General features: G+C 44.8%; 1 protein-coding gene and 1 long non-coding RNA gene across 3 annotated transcripts in view; both read left to right on the plus strand.

Annotated features, from left to right (window-relative positions):
• The window catches only part of MCU (mitochondrial calcium uniporter), a 1,096,889-nt gene that overhangs the window by 580,277 nt on the left and 501,550 nt on the right, over positions 1-15,062 (plus strand). For both annotated transcript variants that reach the window (XM_069610523.1, XM_069610524.1), the window contains one exon: positions 4,427-4,597. In XM_069610523.1, coding sequence (XP_069466624.1) covers positions 4,427-4,597 — 171 coding nt within the window. The remainder of the gene's footprint in view (positions 1-4,426; positions 4,598-15,062) is intronic.
• LOC138472388 (uncharacterized) lies at positions 4,605-8,976 on the plus strand. Its single transcript, XR_011268596.1, has 2 exons — positions 4,605-7,581; positions 8,519-8,976. It is a non-coding gene; the product is annotated as an uncharacterized lncRNA (long non-coding RNA).

A 15,062-nucleotide genomic window follows, 5' to 3' on the forward strand; every position in this document is an offset into this window, starting at 1 on the left:
CTCAAACACCACATCTTTGCCTGTAGTTGCATTTATTGGCAAAGCACACCTTGCCACTTGACTGTATCCAAACTATAAATGTGCTCTTAGTACTAAATCCCTTCCTGTTCTGGACCTTGTATAAAGCCCCTGGTCTCCTTACCTGTTGTCCATTCAACCACATAGCATGCCTCATTCACCTTCTTTCAACACCCATCTTTAACCTTTTAAGGATCTTGAACGTGGCCCTAGCCTTCAATGTGAATGTACCCTGATCTTCCTAAACACCCTGCCATCCTCTTTCCCCACAACCTTTCTAGTCAGGATATATAATGCAATTTCACGCTTGGCTGTGAATGCCGCTGCCCCCCTCATTCCATTATTTGACAAGACTTGTCTGTTTGCATTGTAGCATCTTTGAGATACTTGTCTCAGTTTTGGATAACAAGGTGTCGAAAATGAACAGCGTTGTGTAGAAGGCAATTGATGCAGATGCCATGAGTGTTTGGTGAATGGTACAATAATAACTCTTTTCACTGTCCATTTTCTAATTGCAAAACAAAAATGCCATCCTTGACATCCTTGACACTGTGCTGGAGCAACGTCATCATTGGCATTACATGTTTATACAAATGATTAGGTAAGGGTGTTAGAGAAGGGGGTGGACTATATTAGATGGTCATTAGGCACCAATTCACAAGCCACATTTTGATAATACACGTATGTGCTCGCAATTGGTACGAGCAATGTCATGAGTTCAAAGGGGTACCTCCTGTTGATCCACAGTTGGGCAGTCAAGTAATATTTTAACATGCTCTCCAGAGGCCAGGTCGTACCGACTAATTGTCTGCACCAGCAGAGTCAGATAAAACATTACCAAGAATATTTGCCATACGAGTTGCCTCAACAGTTGTATCTAAAACCTCTCCAGAGGCGGTAGAATTACATCAACAGCATAAGCTTGGGGCTGCTTCGTTAATACCATGATTTTCGAATGTATTGGCTTACAGGGCAACATCCACTACCTGGAAATATGTCCCTTTAACTTGGATGTTTGATTAGTAGCCCTTGATGTGGGAGCAGATAAAGAAAGAGAAGATGGAAGGTGTTAGTAATCGTCAAAAGCGAATTCTCAATCTCCTTAATGAACATATTTGCCTCGGATATAGGTTTGGTAATTATAGATCTCTTCTTGGATAAATGCAGTGGTGTTAAAGGAACAGTAGCTTTACGTTTTGCTATTCCAAAAATAAAAAGGAATTAATAAAATGACGTTTGGGACTAGCCCACAGCAATAAATATAGTCTTACTATTGCATACAATCATAGAAAATAGTATATTTAAGCGCAAGTCATACATTCTAAGTCCGAAAATCTAATAAAAGAAATCAAATCAGAATATGTCTACATGTACAGAAGGAATTCTTCAGCCATTGGAATGCCGGCCTTGATAGTGAACATTTTGCCTCAAAAAAAGATTGTGTTTTCAGCCAGATTAGTTATTATGTCTAGCCAAGATCGAGCGGAAATCGGACACAGATGAAGGTAGTGCAAAAGTCACAAAAATATCACTGACACTGATCAGTAGCTCCCTGTTAAAAAAAGACAATTTAACGTAAATGAATTGGGTGGCCCAAAGGCAAAGCCACAGTCGCACACGCATCAATAAAAAATAAGATTGGGGAGAAAACATTATCCCAGCATCAACCATTTTGTCTTGAAAAATCGGTGAAGCTTGTCGGAGCTTGGCAGTTGTCATAAACATTTATTATTGCAAATCCAGGCCTGACTCACTCGTGAGTTACAATAAATAGCTTCTGGAACTCCTTCCAGTTCTAATTTACTCTAATTCGGTCTGCAAATCCACTTGACAATGCAATCGGGAAGCCAATTAATTAGAAGCTTGTTCGGTTAACAGTTATCAGTCAAAACCAAACGGACCAGGGCGGGACGATAACAGGTTACAGCCAGTAGACTCACCGCTGGCACCAGTACCCTAAGACAATTAAAATCGCCCCAATGTGGTCCCGGTCCGGTGGTCCAAGATGATACACGTCTGACATGTCGGGTCAGTGTCAGTTTTCTTGTTTGCATGTCCCAACTGGAACCAGTACGAAACGGAAGAATACAAAGCATATATGAAACATGTCTGGTCTAAAAGGGAAGGTCAGGGCTCATGGCATAGGACATCATCAAGGCACACACCCAGCCGCACTGCATAATGGGGGCCTCTTCCGACACTGTTCCCGACACCAATTATTGAAAAAGCAGGGCAGATTCGAACAACCCACTGTCGAAAATGTCCCTGCTCTGCAGATGCGCTATGGCAACAAACAGCAGGAAAAAGCATTGATGAGCTTGGGGCTCTTTCTCCATCTAGACTGCCCCTGCTCTGCCGCTGCGCTCTATGTAAGCATTTTGATTCGTAGATTCTAGCTACTCATTTTTAGGATTTGTACTCCCAGAAATAGCCAGTTTCTGAAATAAAGGTTGACAATCCTGAAAGGCATTGCTTTGGAGGCAAGTTATTTGATCCTAAAGCAAGGCGGAGCCCCCAAGAGAAAGCAAGTGCAGAAAAAGCAAGAGGGGGAAGGTGCAGTGGCATGAAGCGCTGCTTTCAGTAACAAAAGTGTGGCTTCAGCCAACTAATCTAGCACTGCATTACGAGAGTTAGGTGATATAGGACCAGGGCTTGCATCAGAGAGCATAAATTAACAAAAGGAATTAAAGATCATAATTTCTTCAGCAAGATGTTTACATCATCTGATTTGGCAATGGCCTGACTGTGTTTTAGGCCAAAGCCAAGAATCCTGGAAAGCTTAGAGAAGCCCATCTGAATAGCTAAAAATGGGCTCTCACTGTTCAAGATAATTTTGTTGAGCCAACATTGAGCAGGCAGTCATCCCGAACTGCCAGAGATCAGACGAAACTCAATCTGTCTGGGGTTTTAAATTAACTTTGTGAATTGAATTTGCCTCTTGAACTTCCCCAATGCCCAAAGGAAGGAAATATAATAATGAGATGTATAAGCAAGTAAAACCCATTTTGGAATCCTAACAGACGTGCAATCGGATTTTACCTATTTCCCCAAAGGTTATGTGTTGGAGCAATTGAATTCAATTTCTTGTTTGAGCACTTTCTTACTTTTACTATAGGCAGTAAGTTAGAATAACTAAAGGTAAGTCGAAATCACTAGAGGTTCGATTGTTGTGATATGATTGACAAATTGGAACATGAATTGCATATTTGATTCGTTTTTTTAAAGTAATTGTTTTATTTGTATATGCATGTCATATGTTGCTTCGATAAAGCTTCGATATTTGTGCATATGTTATGTATCTTTGTACGAATAAAAGAAAGGCAATTCTTGAGAAATAGTAGGGACACACATTGTTGTATGGAATGTTAATTACCTGGCCTTCTGTCTTTAGCTAACCTAGCATATTTTATTACTAAGCTTGGGTTTCATGTTACCTCTACATGTTTGTGGGATTTAACCTCAACCAGTGTTGTTGCACTCAAGCTTCAACAGCCTCCCTAGGCAGTGAATGATTCTCTCCAAGGACAAAACCTCAAAATAGACATGTACCCTCAGCATTTCTAAAGCATGGATATACCAAACTCAAGCACCAAATCCTACAGCCATTCTATATACAAATGAAAGTGCTTTAGTGTTGAGATGAAACCGAAAGAGAAGCCTAAAGGTGCCCAGCAGCCTTGCTTAGTATTTGAGACCCAAAGAGTCCCCTAATTTCCTGAGACTCTGCTTTGTGACGTAAAGGTAGTGGGAGGAACCGTATAGGAGCCCTGAGATGACACCCTACAGTCTACCCATATTTATAATAAGCTGAAGCATCCCACAATCCACTATGTTGAACATTGGTGAGAGGTTAAGCCAGCAGTCCGGCACTGATGGCATTAGATTTCCAAAAATAATCATCCAACACCCAGAGACTAGCACTTTCAATTTCATTATTGTAGATGCTAATTCTGTGCTAGTGTGCAAAGCACACAGGCTTCCATTGTATTACCCTTAAATTGCCTATACTTATTCAGTATCTCAGGGTCTGGTATCTACTTTGAATTTTTTATCCTGGCCACAAAGAAAAGCAGGAGTTTCACTGAAAAGAAAAAAAAGAAGCTTCTACAAATTGTTAATATAGATTGAAACATTCAGTGGTTGGTGAAAGTAGGCTCAATGTCCAATGCAATGTATAACAATAGTTGTGAATAAACTTGCTCTTCGAAGATATTCAAATCAAATGATATTTTCTTGTGTTTTTTTACAATTCTTGATTGCAGTGCTAATAACTAGTTAGAACTGTTCATTTTGAGCTCAGAACACATCCCTTTCTGCATACGTTAACTTTTCATGTTCACCATTTTGAATTTCATCCAATAGTTTAAAAAGAAAATTTTCTTGCTAATATGTTTCTCTTCCTTTGTAGATGTAACTGTCGTTTACCAGAATGGTTTGCCTGTGATCTCAGTTAGTTTACCGTCTCGACGAGAACGATGCCAATTTACACTTAAACCTATCTCAGACTCCGTAGGTGTATTTCTACAACAGCTGCAGGCAGAAGACCGGGGAATTGACAGGGTTGCAATTTACTCCTCAGGTACTATATTTTGCAAAATAAAATCCATATTCGTTTCCAGATTTGACGTAAAATATACTTTTAAGGTGTCATACACAAAGTACCGGAATTTGTTTAATATATGTATTCTCCACTTCTGTTGTGGCAACGTTCATCCCAAAAAAGAAGCCTGAACGTTTACTCTCTGGTTTAGACATTCTACAAATAAACCAACTTCAGATTTTTTGGGGGGTTGCTTGCTGTAGTGGCCTTGTTACAATGTACCAATATTAGGTTGCATGCCAGATATTCTTCCGCGTTGCTGCAAGTTGAATAATGTTTCCTGTAAATATTACACCAATGCTTTAATAGATATATATGTATATATCTATCTGGCAGTGCCCCTTTAAAACACCCATATATGATATAGGTGGCAGTGTTTTGTATTATATGTGAACAGAAATGTAGACCATTGAAAATGTCCACATTACTGGCAATGCTATGAGGGCTCAGAATGCTTTCTTATGGAAGCAGAGAAACTTGAATCTGAGACTCTGGACCACTTTCCGATAATGGTGTGCTTTGAAGACTGGTTTACTATGTTTCCAGTTCTACAAATTCAAACACATACTGGCAACAAGTAGCCTGTTCCTGAGAGTATTTGGGAGGACCTCTGTACATTGTAAAAATCTAACCATGTCCTCTACCAGGGCTCTTATATTTGCCACTCAATTATTTTCTGACCGTAGATACGCTGGATTATCATTGTTCAACAAGTTAATTTGAGCAGTCCGTGATAGATAGCAGTGAAATGATTCCTAGGCTTTATTGTGATGTGCTGATGGGATACCAAAGCTCATAGGCCAATCAAAGAGGAGCAATTTGCAGTCTGGCCTTCCTTCAGGGCATGCCACTCTTTGTACAGTGAAAGATGTTAACTTGTATTCAGTCACAGTGCTCAGGCTTCCCAGTGGTTAAACAAAGTTTGAGTATTGTGAACAAACATTTGGAAGTATCTGTGATTTTGTTCCACATCCTTGATTCATCGGCATAAGGACGCATTGAACAATGGTGAAGAGAGGGAGGACCCTTGTTCACCATGGCACATTTCTTGTGGATGAGTCTTTCACTTCTGTGTGCACTTTCTAGATGAAGTGAAGTTTAGGGTATTACTCCATGTCTCTACACACTGCTTTAGTCTACTAAGTAGACAAGAGATTGTTGCGTTCACAACATTGAGGCACCTTGATGGCTGTCCTCTATAGTGAAGAACATAGCTTAAGTTTGCCTATATGATTTCTGTACCTGTCTTGGTCCTGAATCCCAAATCTTGGCTATTAAGTATATAGTTAATGTGTTATTGCAACTAGCTTAACACACTTTCCAGGGTGAGACATGTGCTGATGGTGCGGGAGTTTGGGGATCTGAAGTTAGTTGACCAACATCGGTGGGTCCTCCTACATTATTGTTTTTGGGTCGATGGCGTTTGTAATTGGTTGGTGAGCAATCAAGTGACAAATGGCAAATGACAAAATCCAATTAGGATTTTGGTGAATTTTGTACTGGCGTAAACATTTTAAAGCAAGTGATAGTTAATTCATTTATGTCACACATCTATTAAATAATAAGACAGGATATAGATGATAGACAATTACAGAGAGGATCCCTGGGATTTGGCACAATGTTCCACTGTATTACCCTGCCAGTGTTCGACTTATGAGGAAGGACTGGATCTATTTAGGATGAATTGGCGTCACGAGGGACGTATTGTTAGACAAACTGAAGAGTTTCCACCTTTTAGTCTTTATTATTTTTCCCTACAAAGTCAACATATTAAGAAAAACATAATGAAACATTGGGAAATTCTGACAAACGATGAAAGGATCAAAACTCTTTTTCCTGATCCTCCTGTGTTCGGGTAACAGAAAAGTGAGAACCTGAAGGATTTGTTTGTAAGCACTAGGGACTGATGACCACATTAACCAAAAAGAAAGGCAGATAACCATTTTTGAACTTCGGATATTGGAATAGCCTCACCAGAGGCCGCCATGTGTTCCACCCCCACGAAGGTGAAAGAATAACATTGATTTTGCAATGTGTATATCTGAAAATTTGGTGTATTGTATTAGATGCCCTTGCAGTATGTACTATGTCGGGGAAACAGCGAGGAAAGTAAGGGTTCAGGGGAACAAGCACAAGTTGTGCATTTGCACTGACAATATGAACACTACAGTAGCAAGACACTTAAAGGAACGTGGCCACTCGATTGCCCAGATGAATATTCTAGTCCCTGAGATTCTGAGCACCAAATACTTTCGAGGAGACATGTATCGCAGAAGAGCACACAGGGAAGCATTCTGGATACATAGACTGGACTCCAGGCCTCCCAATGCCAAGAATGAAGAATTTACTTTGCACTGCGTTTTATGAACAGATGATCTGAAGGTGCATTACTTGTCTCTAATATGAATAATGGGATCGTCTTAATACGTTGGGATTACTACATGTCGTCACATGAGTGTTTGAACTTAAGTGCTGTTTTCTATGCCTTCACGTGGTTGATCTATGCCTTCACGTGGTTAGTTTACTATATGTTGTTGCATGATTGTTTAAACTTAAGTGCTGATTTTTATGAACATATGCTCTGAAGATGCATTACTGGTCTCTTGCAATGGACAATGGGATTGCCCTAATGTGGTGGGAACACCACATGTTGCTACATGAATGTTCACTCTAAGGCTGCACAATACATCACAAAGATGGACCCTGTCACCATTAGGGGAATTATCTTGTAGAACTCGGTAAGAGTTAAAGACCTTACAGAAATCATTGATCCAACAGAAGAAAGATATCCACAAATGTCAACTAGCTTGCCTTTCTATATGGTTTTCCAGCTTTTGTATTGTTAAATACTTGCTTCCTTCTTCTGCTATCTCTGCAGCACTTCTAAATTTGAACATGGTAAATCCTAGTATAGGACCATTGGCTCAGTAGCAACGTGGACTCTTTGTGAACTGTATCACCCGGTATGTATCTCAATACTACCCATTTCAATCTGAGGGTGCACGGGTTGAGCCTGTGCATCACATAAGTATTTACAGTCGCCTGCTTGAGACGTATACAGACAAGTGCGTATGTATGATGAGACAGAACAGTTTCTCAATATAGACACCAATGTCCAATCTTGCAACTTCTTGAGTAGTTGCAGATTGAAGTCTGTGTTCATTTTTAAACATTAGGATTACAAGGTTTGAATCAAGTGGTTTCAATGTAGGAGATTGGAGGAGTCTTGTGACACTGCACGTTGATTGACGACACTTGAAGCGGGTTACTTGAGACGCGATTTAAAATGGTGCACATATAGAACGGGCAGTCAGCTCGAGTAAAGGTGATCCAACGATCTTGAGCACCCGACGCACCAATGGATGTGGAATGTGTGTTTGTATTCCGGATGAATGGTGTGCGTTTGACAATGTGTATTTTCTACTCGTTACAGCGGTACGTATGCGTGTCGGGTAGAAGTACAAAAATTCTTCCAAAGTTACTAGCTGTCGGCTGACTGCTATTTTACACTAGGTACAGTTGCGAGCATGCGTACCAAATTTGGATTGTGAGTTTGTATCTATTTCTCTCGTGCAGACCAGTAGTTGGAATAAATTGAGGTTTTTACTTTTTGAGGACCTACGCTCTGCCAGGTTGGCATTTTTGTTTTTATAGTTTTTGGGTGCAACAGGACTAGTAGTGTGACTTATGCAGCAGTAGTTATTTAGAAATGACTATTGGGTTCTTTGCTGTCCACTCATGAATATGTTGGCTTTGAATAGATTATGGGCTTTTTGTGCTGGATTTTCATTACGCGCATTGATGTGATGACATACGAGTTGTTACTAAGGCTGCCTTACTGATGAGATTTTTTTTTTCTCTTTTCCTTTCTGATCTCTCCTGCCTTTTATTTGAAACTAGTTTTCCTTTGTGAAATCCACAATCGCGACTTGCCGATGAATGAATATCATGTCAACGTATTGAATGCCTTTTCTTAATGTCTGCTTTCAATGCATGCACTCACGTATTGATTTCATATCTACCTGCATTTGCTTTTTCAATTCCTTGCACTAAGTTGAGTTGCTTTCTCTGTAAATGGTTCAACACTATCCAACATGCAATTGATGTGGTTTATCTTACAACATCACATGTTTATTGCTCCGTTTGTCCCGATATGTTCATGATAATGATTCTGTTTCCATGGATTATACGTACTTTGGGACTTGATTTTTGTTCTAAATGTTTCAATTATCCTATGGTCGTTGCTATTTTAAAAATGTTGCCCTGATGAAGGACTCCCAGTCCAAAATGCATTGGCATTCTGTCTATTGCCTCAAGCACTGGCTGAATAAAATATGTTTGACTTCTCAAATCTAGAATGAGTTGTGAATAACTTTTCTGATGTTTTCTAAAAAGACAGAAATACATACACTAAGATTGAATTCATGTCATCCAGCTTTTGTAGATGGATTAAGTGAGTGCAACCCTTGCTGCTGGCTTTTTTTTAGCCTATGTCCTGTTGTTGTACAATGTTCAGTTCAGCAATTTTGCTTCTTTTACTTTTAAAATAACCGGCCACATAACAAACCTTCAATAAAGGGAAGAAACAATAATCTAAAGACATGAAGTTGGTCAACAATTACAGGCAGGATGTAGTGTTCCTCATCGTACAGTGGGTTGAAAGAGGAGTCAGATAAATGGAAAGTTCACTTGAACAGAAGGCTGTTAAAGGGTAATATTTTAATATGACTTCTCTTCATAATAGAGGGAAACTTTTTGAAGGAAATGGATATCTGAAAGCAAGGTTAAAAAAATGTAAAGCTACGAGTTGGTAAATCTTCACTTTTTAATGAGTGATAAAACAATAATGAAACTATATAAGCATATTGTAATGGAACTTCAGTAGACTTATACACATATGCCTCAGTTGGAATAGGTGTAAGGAAAATGTTTGGGCCTTTTGATAATCAAGTGCTGCTAAAGAGGAGGTGAAGAATTGGCTAAAAGTGGGTTGGGGATGAAGCTGTTCCAGCATAAGGTTTTGCAACAAGTCATGGGGTGCAGTCAATTCCTCTAGGAAGTCTGTTAAACAAATGTCATATTGGACACTGAGATTTATTTGGTCGTTTTTTTAAAAAAGTGCAACCTTTACTTGATAAAATATCTTTAAATACCAATTAAAACAGGATCGTGTGCGCCAAAGCATCACGCCACCTCAAAGAGGCGATTGCCCTTTAATCTCTCTGCTTTGCAGAAGGTGAGTCTGCAAATGACTTTGTATTTGCTGATGCACTGTCAGCCACTCCTGTTACTGCTTCTAGCCGGAGAGACACTTGCACCACTTCAGACTTCTTCAAACCTTAGACCAGCTGAAGAGTCTTGTAAAAGATTTAAGATGCAGGCCACTGATGGTTTTTATCTGGTATTTTATTAGAGATGCATATGTCCTGTCCCCTTTCTTCCATCCTTGTGGGGTGTCCCCCAGCATGGGGATGGTACTAGAACCGTTTGCAGTGAAAAGTTGAGATTCCCTTTAAATGTAGGGTCGCGCGTCGGAACGCCCTGCCGAGGCCCCGCCCTCCGGCGCCTCACCTCAGTCTCTTTTTCAGCACGGATGGTGTTGGACCTGGCAGCAATGGCAGAGACTTTTTTAGCTTTCTGCGTGCTCCCCGTTTTTTTTCTCAAACTTATTAGACTTCCCTTTTGGTGCCTCGCCTCATGTCGGCGGCAGGAGACTTCACAAAATGTGCCTTTTGTGACGGCTCATTCCCTGATGGAGACCTCCATGCACTCTGCCTCGAGTGTTTGGGGCCCCAACCACTGCTGGGACGCATGTCAGCTTGCAACGCTCTCGGTCACAGGGAATCATTGGGCATGGTGGAGAGAGATCTTCCACACTTCTCCTCCGTCCCACCTTAAGGACTTCCTCTCCAGGACCTCTCAGCAAGACAAGGTAGGCCCTCTGTTCAGCACGGCTGCACAGCACAGCAACTCCTTCCTTGGGGTTCCTATGCACAAGAGTTCCTGGCGTTCAAGTTCTGGCAGGCCTGAGGTCTATAAGGCTACCGGCTCCATAGCTGAGGGGCATAGGGGCTCTTCCAGGCATTCTGGGGACAGATCTGGACCATCATGCACCCCGGCTCCCAAGCTGAGGGGCTCTACCGAGCTGTCTTCGGATGGGCGATGAAGTTCATCCTCTCCTTCGACCCGCAAGGGGTAAAGGATCATCGAGTGCCACCTCCAATAGTTTGTCCTCAGCACGATTCAGCATGGCTAGAGGCTCGCAGACCGAGGACGTCCAGCCTACCGGAGCTTGCTCCAAGATCGTGAGTCAGGGCGTTTTCGACTGTCGGCTGGCCCAGGGTTCAGTGCCTAACAGAGCGGGCTCTGAGGTAGACTCCCCTGCTTCGGGTGCAACACCCGAAATGTATCCTCATGCCTGAGCCCTCTTTTAGCTCAGGCCCTTCGTGCCCTCCCACCCAGGGGATGGTACAAGGCTTCAAAATGGCAGTGAGGCACATGGCAAGGCCTGCCAAGTCGGTGGCCATCTTGTATCCAACTCTGGGCCTGCCCATGTTTTTGCCCATGTAATGGGATTTGCGGGACGATTACAGTCCCTTCCCTCTTGAAGCGGCAGCAGATTGTAGGGTGCAGGTTTCTGGTCTCCTGATGGATACAATTACCCATCGCAGCCTTATGGCTGCATGCCCTAGGTGCCTTGGTTCTTTGACCTGGAGAGTAGGCCCTGCGCCTCGGGTCCCTAGAGACCCGTCGGGTAGCGAGGACCACTTCTTGGAATGCTTACTCTTCCTCATACTCAGGTGAGGGGGCTCCTGAAGTATATAGTTAAGTAGGTCATCCCACAGGTGACGCCTCTTGGCCCTCCTCCTCTGAGCACCCCTCCTGTTCCTCTAGGCCTCCCGGTTCCAGTGCCAGTCTCTCTTCCGGTCCAGGCCCTACCGGTTTTTCAGACCCCTCCACCACCTCCTGTACCACCAATGCCTCCCCCTCAGTAACCGTTGGACCTGTCTTCGGGCCCAGACTCTGAGGGGACCCCGTCAGCACCTGCTTTCCAGTGCCCGGACTCGCTCTGTCTGAGGAAAAAAGGGGAGGCCATAACAAAAATGTGAACGATGACACCCAGGATGATGAGCCCTTGGCATCCGTTAAGGCCTTCCATGACAGTCTTCAGGGCCTGGTGGAGTTCTTGGGGATCCCTCTTCCCAAGGAGGCTACTCAGGAGTCGTGAGTGTTAGCAGAGATCTTGGGTAGGCGCACCACAATTCAGTCTAGCATCCCTCTCCAGAAGGATGTCCTGTAGGAGGCGCAAAAGGTCTGGGAGAAGCCCAGGGCCAACACCCAGATGAACAAGAAACTGGACAACAGGTTCAGGCTTACTGACAGGGAGCCAATCCTCCTGGCCCACAACCACATTCTCAAGTGGTGACTGCGGCCTCCTTATATTCTAAACCATTGTCTTCATCATCTTCCTTCACTGGAGCCTCCTCAAGTTGTCTGAGTCTTTAGGCAAGTGCTGTTTTTCCATCTCAGGACTGCAGCTGTGGCAAGCCAACGCTGATGCCCTGTTGGCTGCAGCTAACCAGAAGCTGTGGCAGGAGCTTGGAGAATTTCTGCCTGACCTCCCCTCGGACAAGCTAGCCTCGTTCAAGGCCGTTCTGGCTGATGCCCGGGCCATTGCGCAGGACCTCATGGAGTCTTCGGTCTCCCACATCGACACAGCCAGCAGAGGGCTGTGCCTTTGTATTGAGATGAGAAGGATGGCGTAGATGCACGCTACTAAGTTTTCATCCAACGTGCAGCAGCGGATCCTAGATCTCCCCTTCGAGGGCATGGACTTTTTTCATTCGTCAACCAATGACAAGTTAACAAAGAAGAAAACCTCCAATCAAACCGCCAAGTCCTTGGCCATCTTGACAAAGCCTTGACACAAATCTTTCCCTCAATCACAGGGCAGGACCAAGTTCAAACCCTGCACTTTTTCCGCCTTCGAGGGGTTTCAAGACCACGGCACACGGAAGCCTGACCGGTTCCCAGTGACATAGGAGGAAGCATCAGAGGACTTTGGGCAGGTTTTTCCGCTCCCCCTCCTCCGCCCCTGCCTCTGATCCATGGGCTTCAGTCTTCCTCTTCCTTTGCCATTCTCTTCTCCTCTGTCAGATCGTGCTTTTTTATCTGAGGTCCTTTCTCTTGGAGATTCAGGCGATGAAACCGGTTCCTCTTTCAGACATGGGCTCCGGGTACTATTGCAGGATTTTTGCGGTACCCTAGAACAACCAGGCTGGCCTGAGGGTAGTCCTGCACCTGTCATTTCTCAATCTGACTTTACAGCTGGAGCCCTTCAAGATGATTAATCCCACGCACATAGTTGAGTCTCTGTGTGCGGGGGATTGAATGCGTTTCCTGGAGCTGGAGGATGCATAAATGCATGTACTCATCTACCCACCACATTGGACGTTTTTGCAGTACACTGTTACATCATCCCACTTCCAGTACAAGGTGCTGCCCTTCAGCCCGAACTCGGCACCTCGTGTCTTCACGAAGTTGATGAACGCAGTGGTGGGCCTTCTCCACTTGAAGGCCATCATCTGTATCCTTATTTGGACTGGCTGGCTGGTGAGGCCGGGGTCACCCAAAGGGGTGTTGCACTCTTTCAGGGACTGGCGGATAGCCTTCATCAGCTGGGGTTCTCCCTCACCCTGAGGAAGTCACAGTTGCACCTATCTTAGCCTCTGGACTTCCTGGAAGTGCGCTGGGACACCACAGTTCAGCGGGTTTTCCCTATGCCCTAGAGTCTCCTGTCCCTATACAAGGTGGTGGGGTATTTTCTGACCAACCCGGCCACCTCAGCATGGTGGCTGCGTCATATTTTGGGCCTGATGGTCTCCTGCGTTCTCACTGTACAGCACGCTCGCCTCAAGATGAGGCGCCTCCAGCTCCACCTGGTAGCTAATTGGACTCTGGATGATGGATGGCAGTGTTTCAGTTGGAGCCCCCTTCGCCTGACTTCAGCCTACCCTGGTGGTGACTATGGACTCCTCTCTTTCGGGCTGGAGGGGGCTACTCTGGAGGGATTCATGGAGCATGGTCCAGGTCAGAAGTCCTCCTGCATATTAGTCTGCGCAAGCTCAGCACAGTGGGCCTGGCCCTCAAGACATTTTTGCCCCTCATCAGGGACAGGTCTGTTCTGGTCGGGACGGACAATTCTACTACAATGTTTTACCTGAACAAGCAGGGTGGCACCTGTGCCTCCCACCCCGCCCGCCCCCAATGCATGGAGGCGGTATTGATCTGGGAAAGGGCCCGGAAGATAGGGGTCTGGATTTTAGCAGTCCGCCTCCTGGGGGACAGCAATGCAGAAGCAGACCAGCTGACCCGCTTGGGGTTCAACACCTACAAGTGTGATTTGCATGACGACTCCTTGTTGCCCTTCTTCCAGCGTTGGGGGGGGGGGGGGGAGGGTTCATGGACCTGGATTTGTTTGCCTCCTCACTGAATTACAAGTGCCCCCAGTTTTCTTTATGGGCAGGACATGGTCGGAGGGTCTCCACGAGATGCCTTCCAGATCTGTTGGCACGGACGCAGGTGCTATGCATTCCCGCCCACCCCTCTGCTCCAACGGACCCTCTGAAAGTTTCGGGCTTCTGTGGGATACAGCCTCATCCTGATTGTCCCACACTGACCGCCGAGACCCTGGTTTTCGGATCTGCTGCAGTTGTGCTCCAAGGGTCCCGTCACCTTCCCATCTCCAGCAGGGGATTCCTGGCTTAGCAGGAGGGGTCAGTGGAACATTCGGACCTGGCCACGCTGGCTCTGGCAGCTTGGTTCCTGACCAGCTGAGGCTTTAACCTGCTAAATTCTCAGATGACAGCTGGGACATCATTCAACAGGCCCAGCAGGCCCTCAACTCGGTCCCAGTATAAGATCAAATGGACGCGTTTCTGTCCTTGGGCTTGTGACAGGGGTCTGGATCCTGTCACCTGTCCTCTGGATGACGTGCTGGCATTTTCAGCATACCTGGCTCGATGTGGAGTTCAGGTCAATACTTGCAGCACTTATTGGCGGCCATTGCGGCTTACAAGAATTCCCCATAGTGTGTGTTTTCCACAGGCAACCCAGTGGTTAAGGCCCACCTGACCGGGTCGTCTAGGCTTTTCCAGCCAGTGCAAAGGCTGCACCCCGTCTGGGACCTCTGTCGTTCTGGCAGCTTAGCAGCGCAAGCCTTTCGAGCTGATGGCCTCTGTGTTATGTTAATCTCACTTGTAGAGCGCAGCAAACACACCCGAAGGCAACATGGCACTGGTGGACATCCGCTTGGTGACACTGAAGACCATTTTATTGGTACCCCTCACCTCTCTGCGCAGGGTTAGTGAGTTGCAGCCGGTGTCTTTGTGCGAGCCCGTCAACACGTTTTACAATATCGTCAACTTGCACACTCACCCAATGT

Source organism: Ambystoma mexicanum, chromosome 8 (genome assembly GCF_040938575.1).
Source record: "Ambystoma mexicanum isolate Mex_15411 chromosome 8, UKY_AmexF1_1, whole genome shotgun sequence".
NCBI lineage: Eukaryota > Metazoa > Chordata > Amphibia > Caudata > Ambystomatidae > Ambystoma > Ambystoma mexicanum.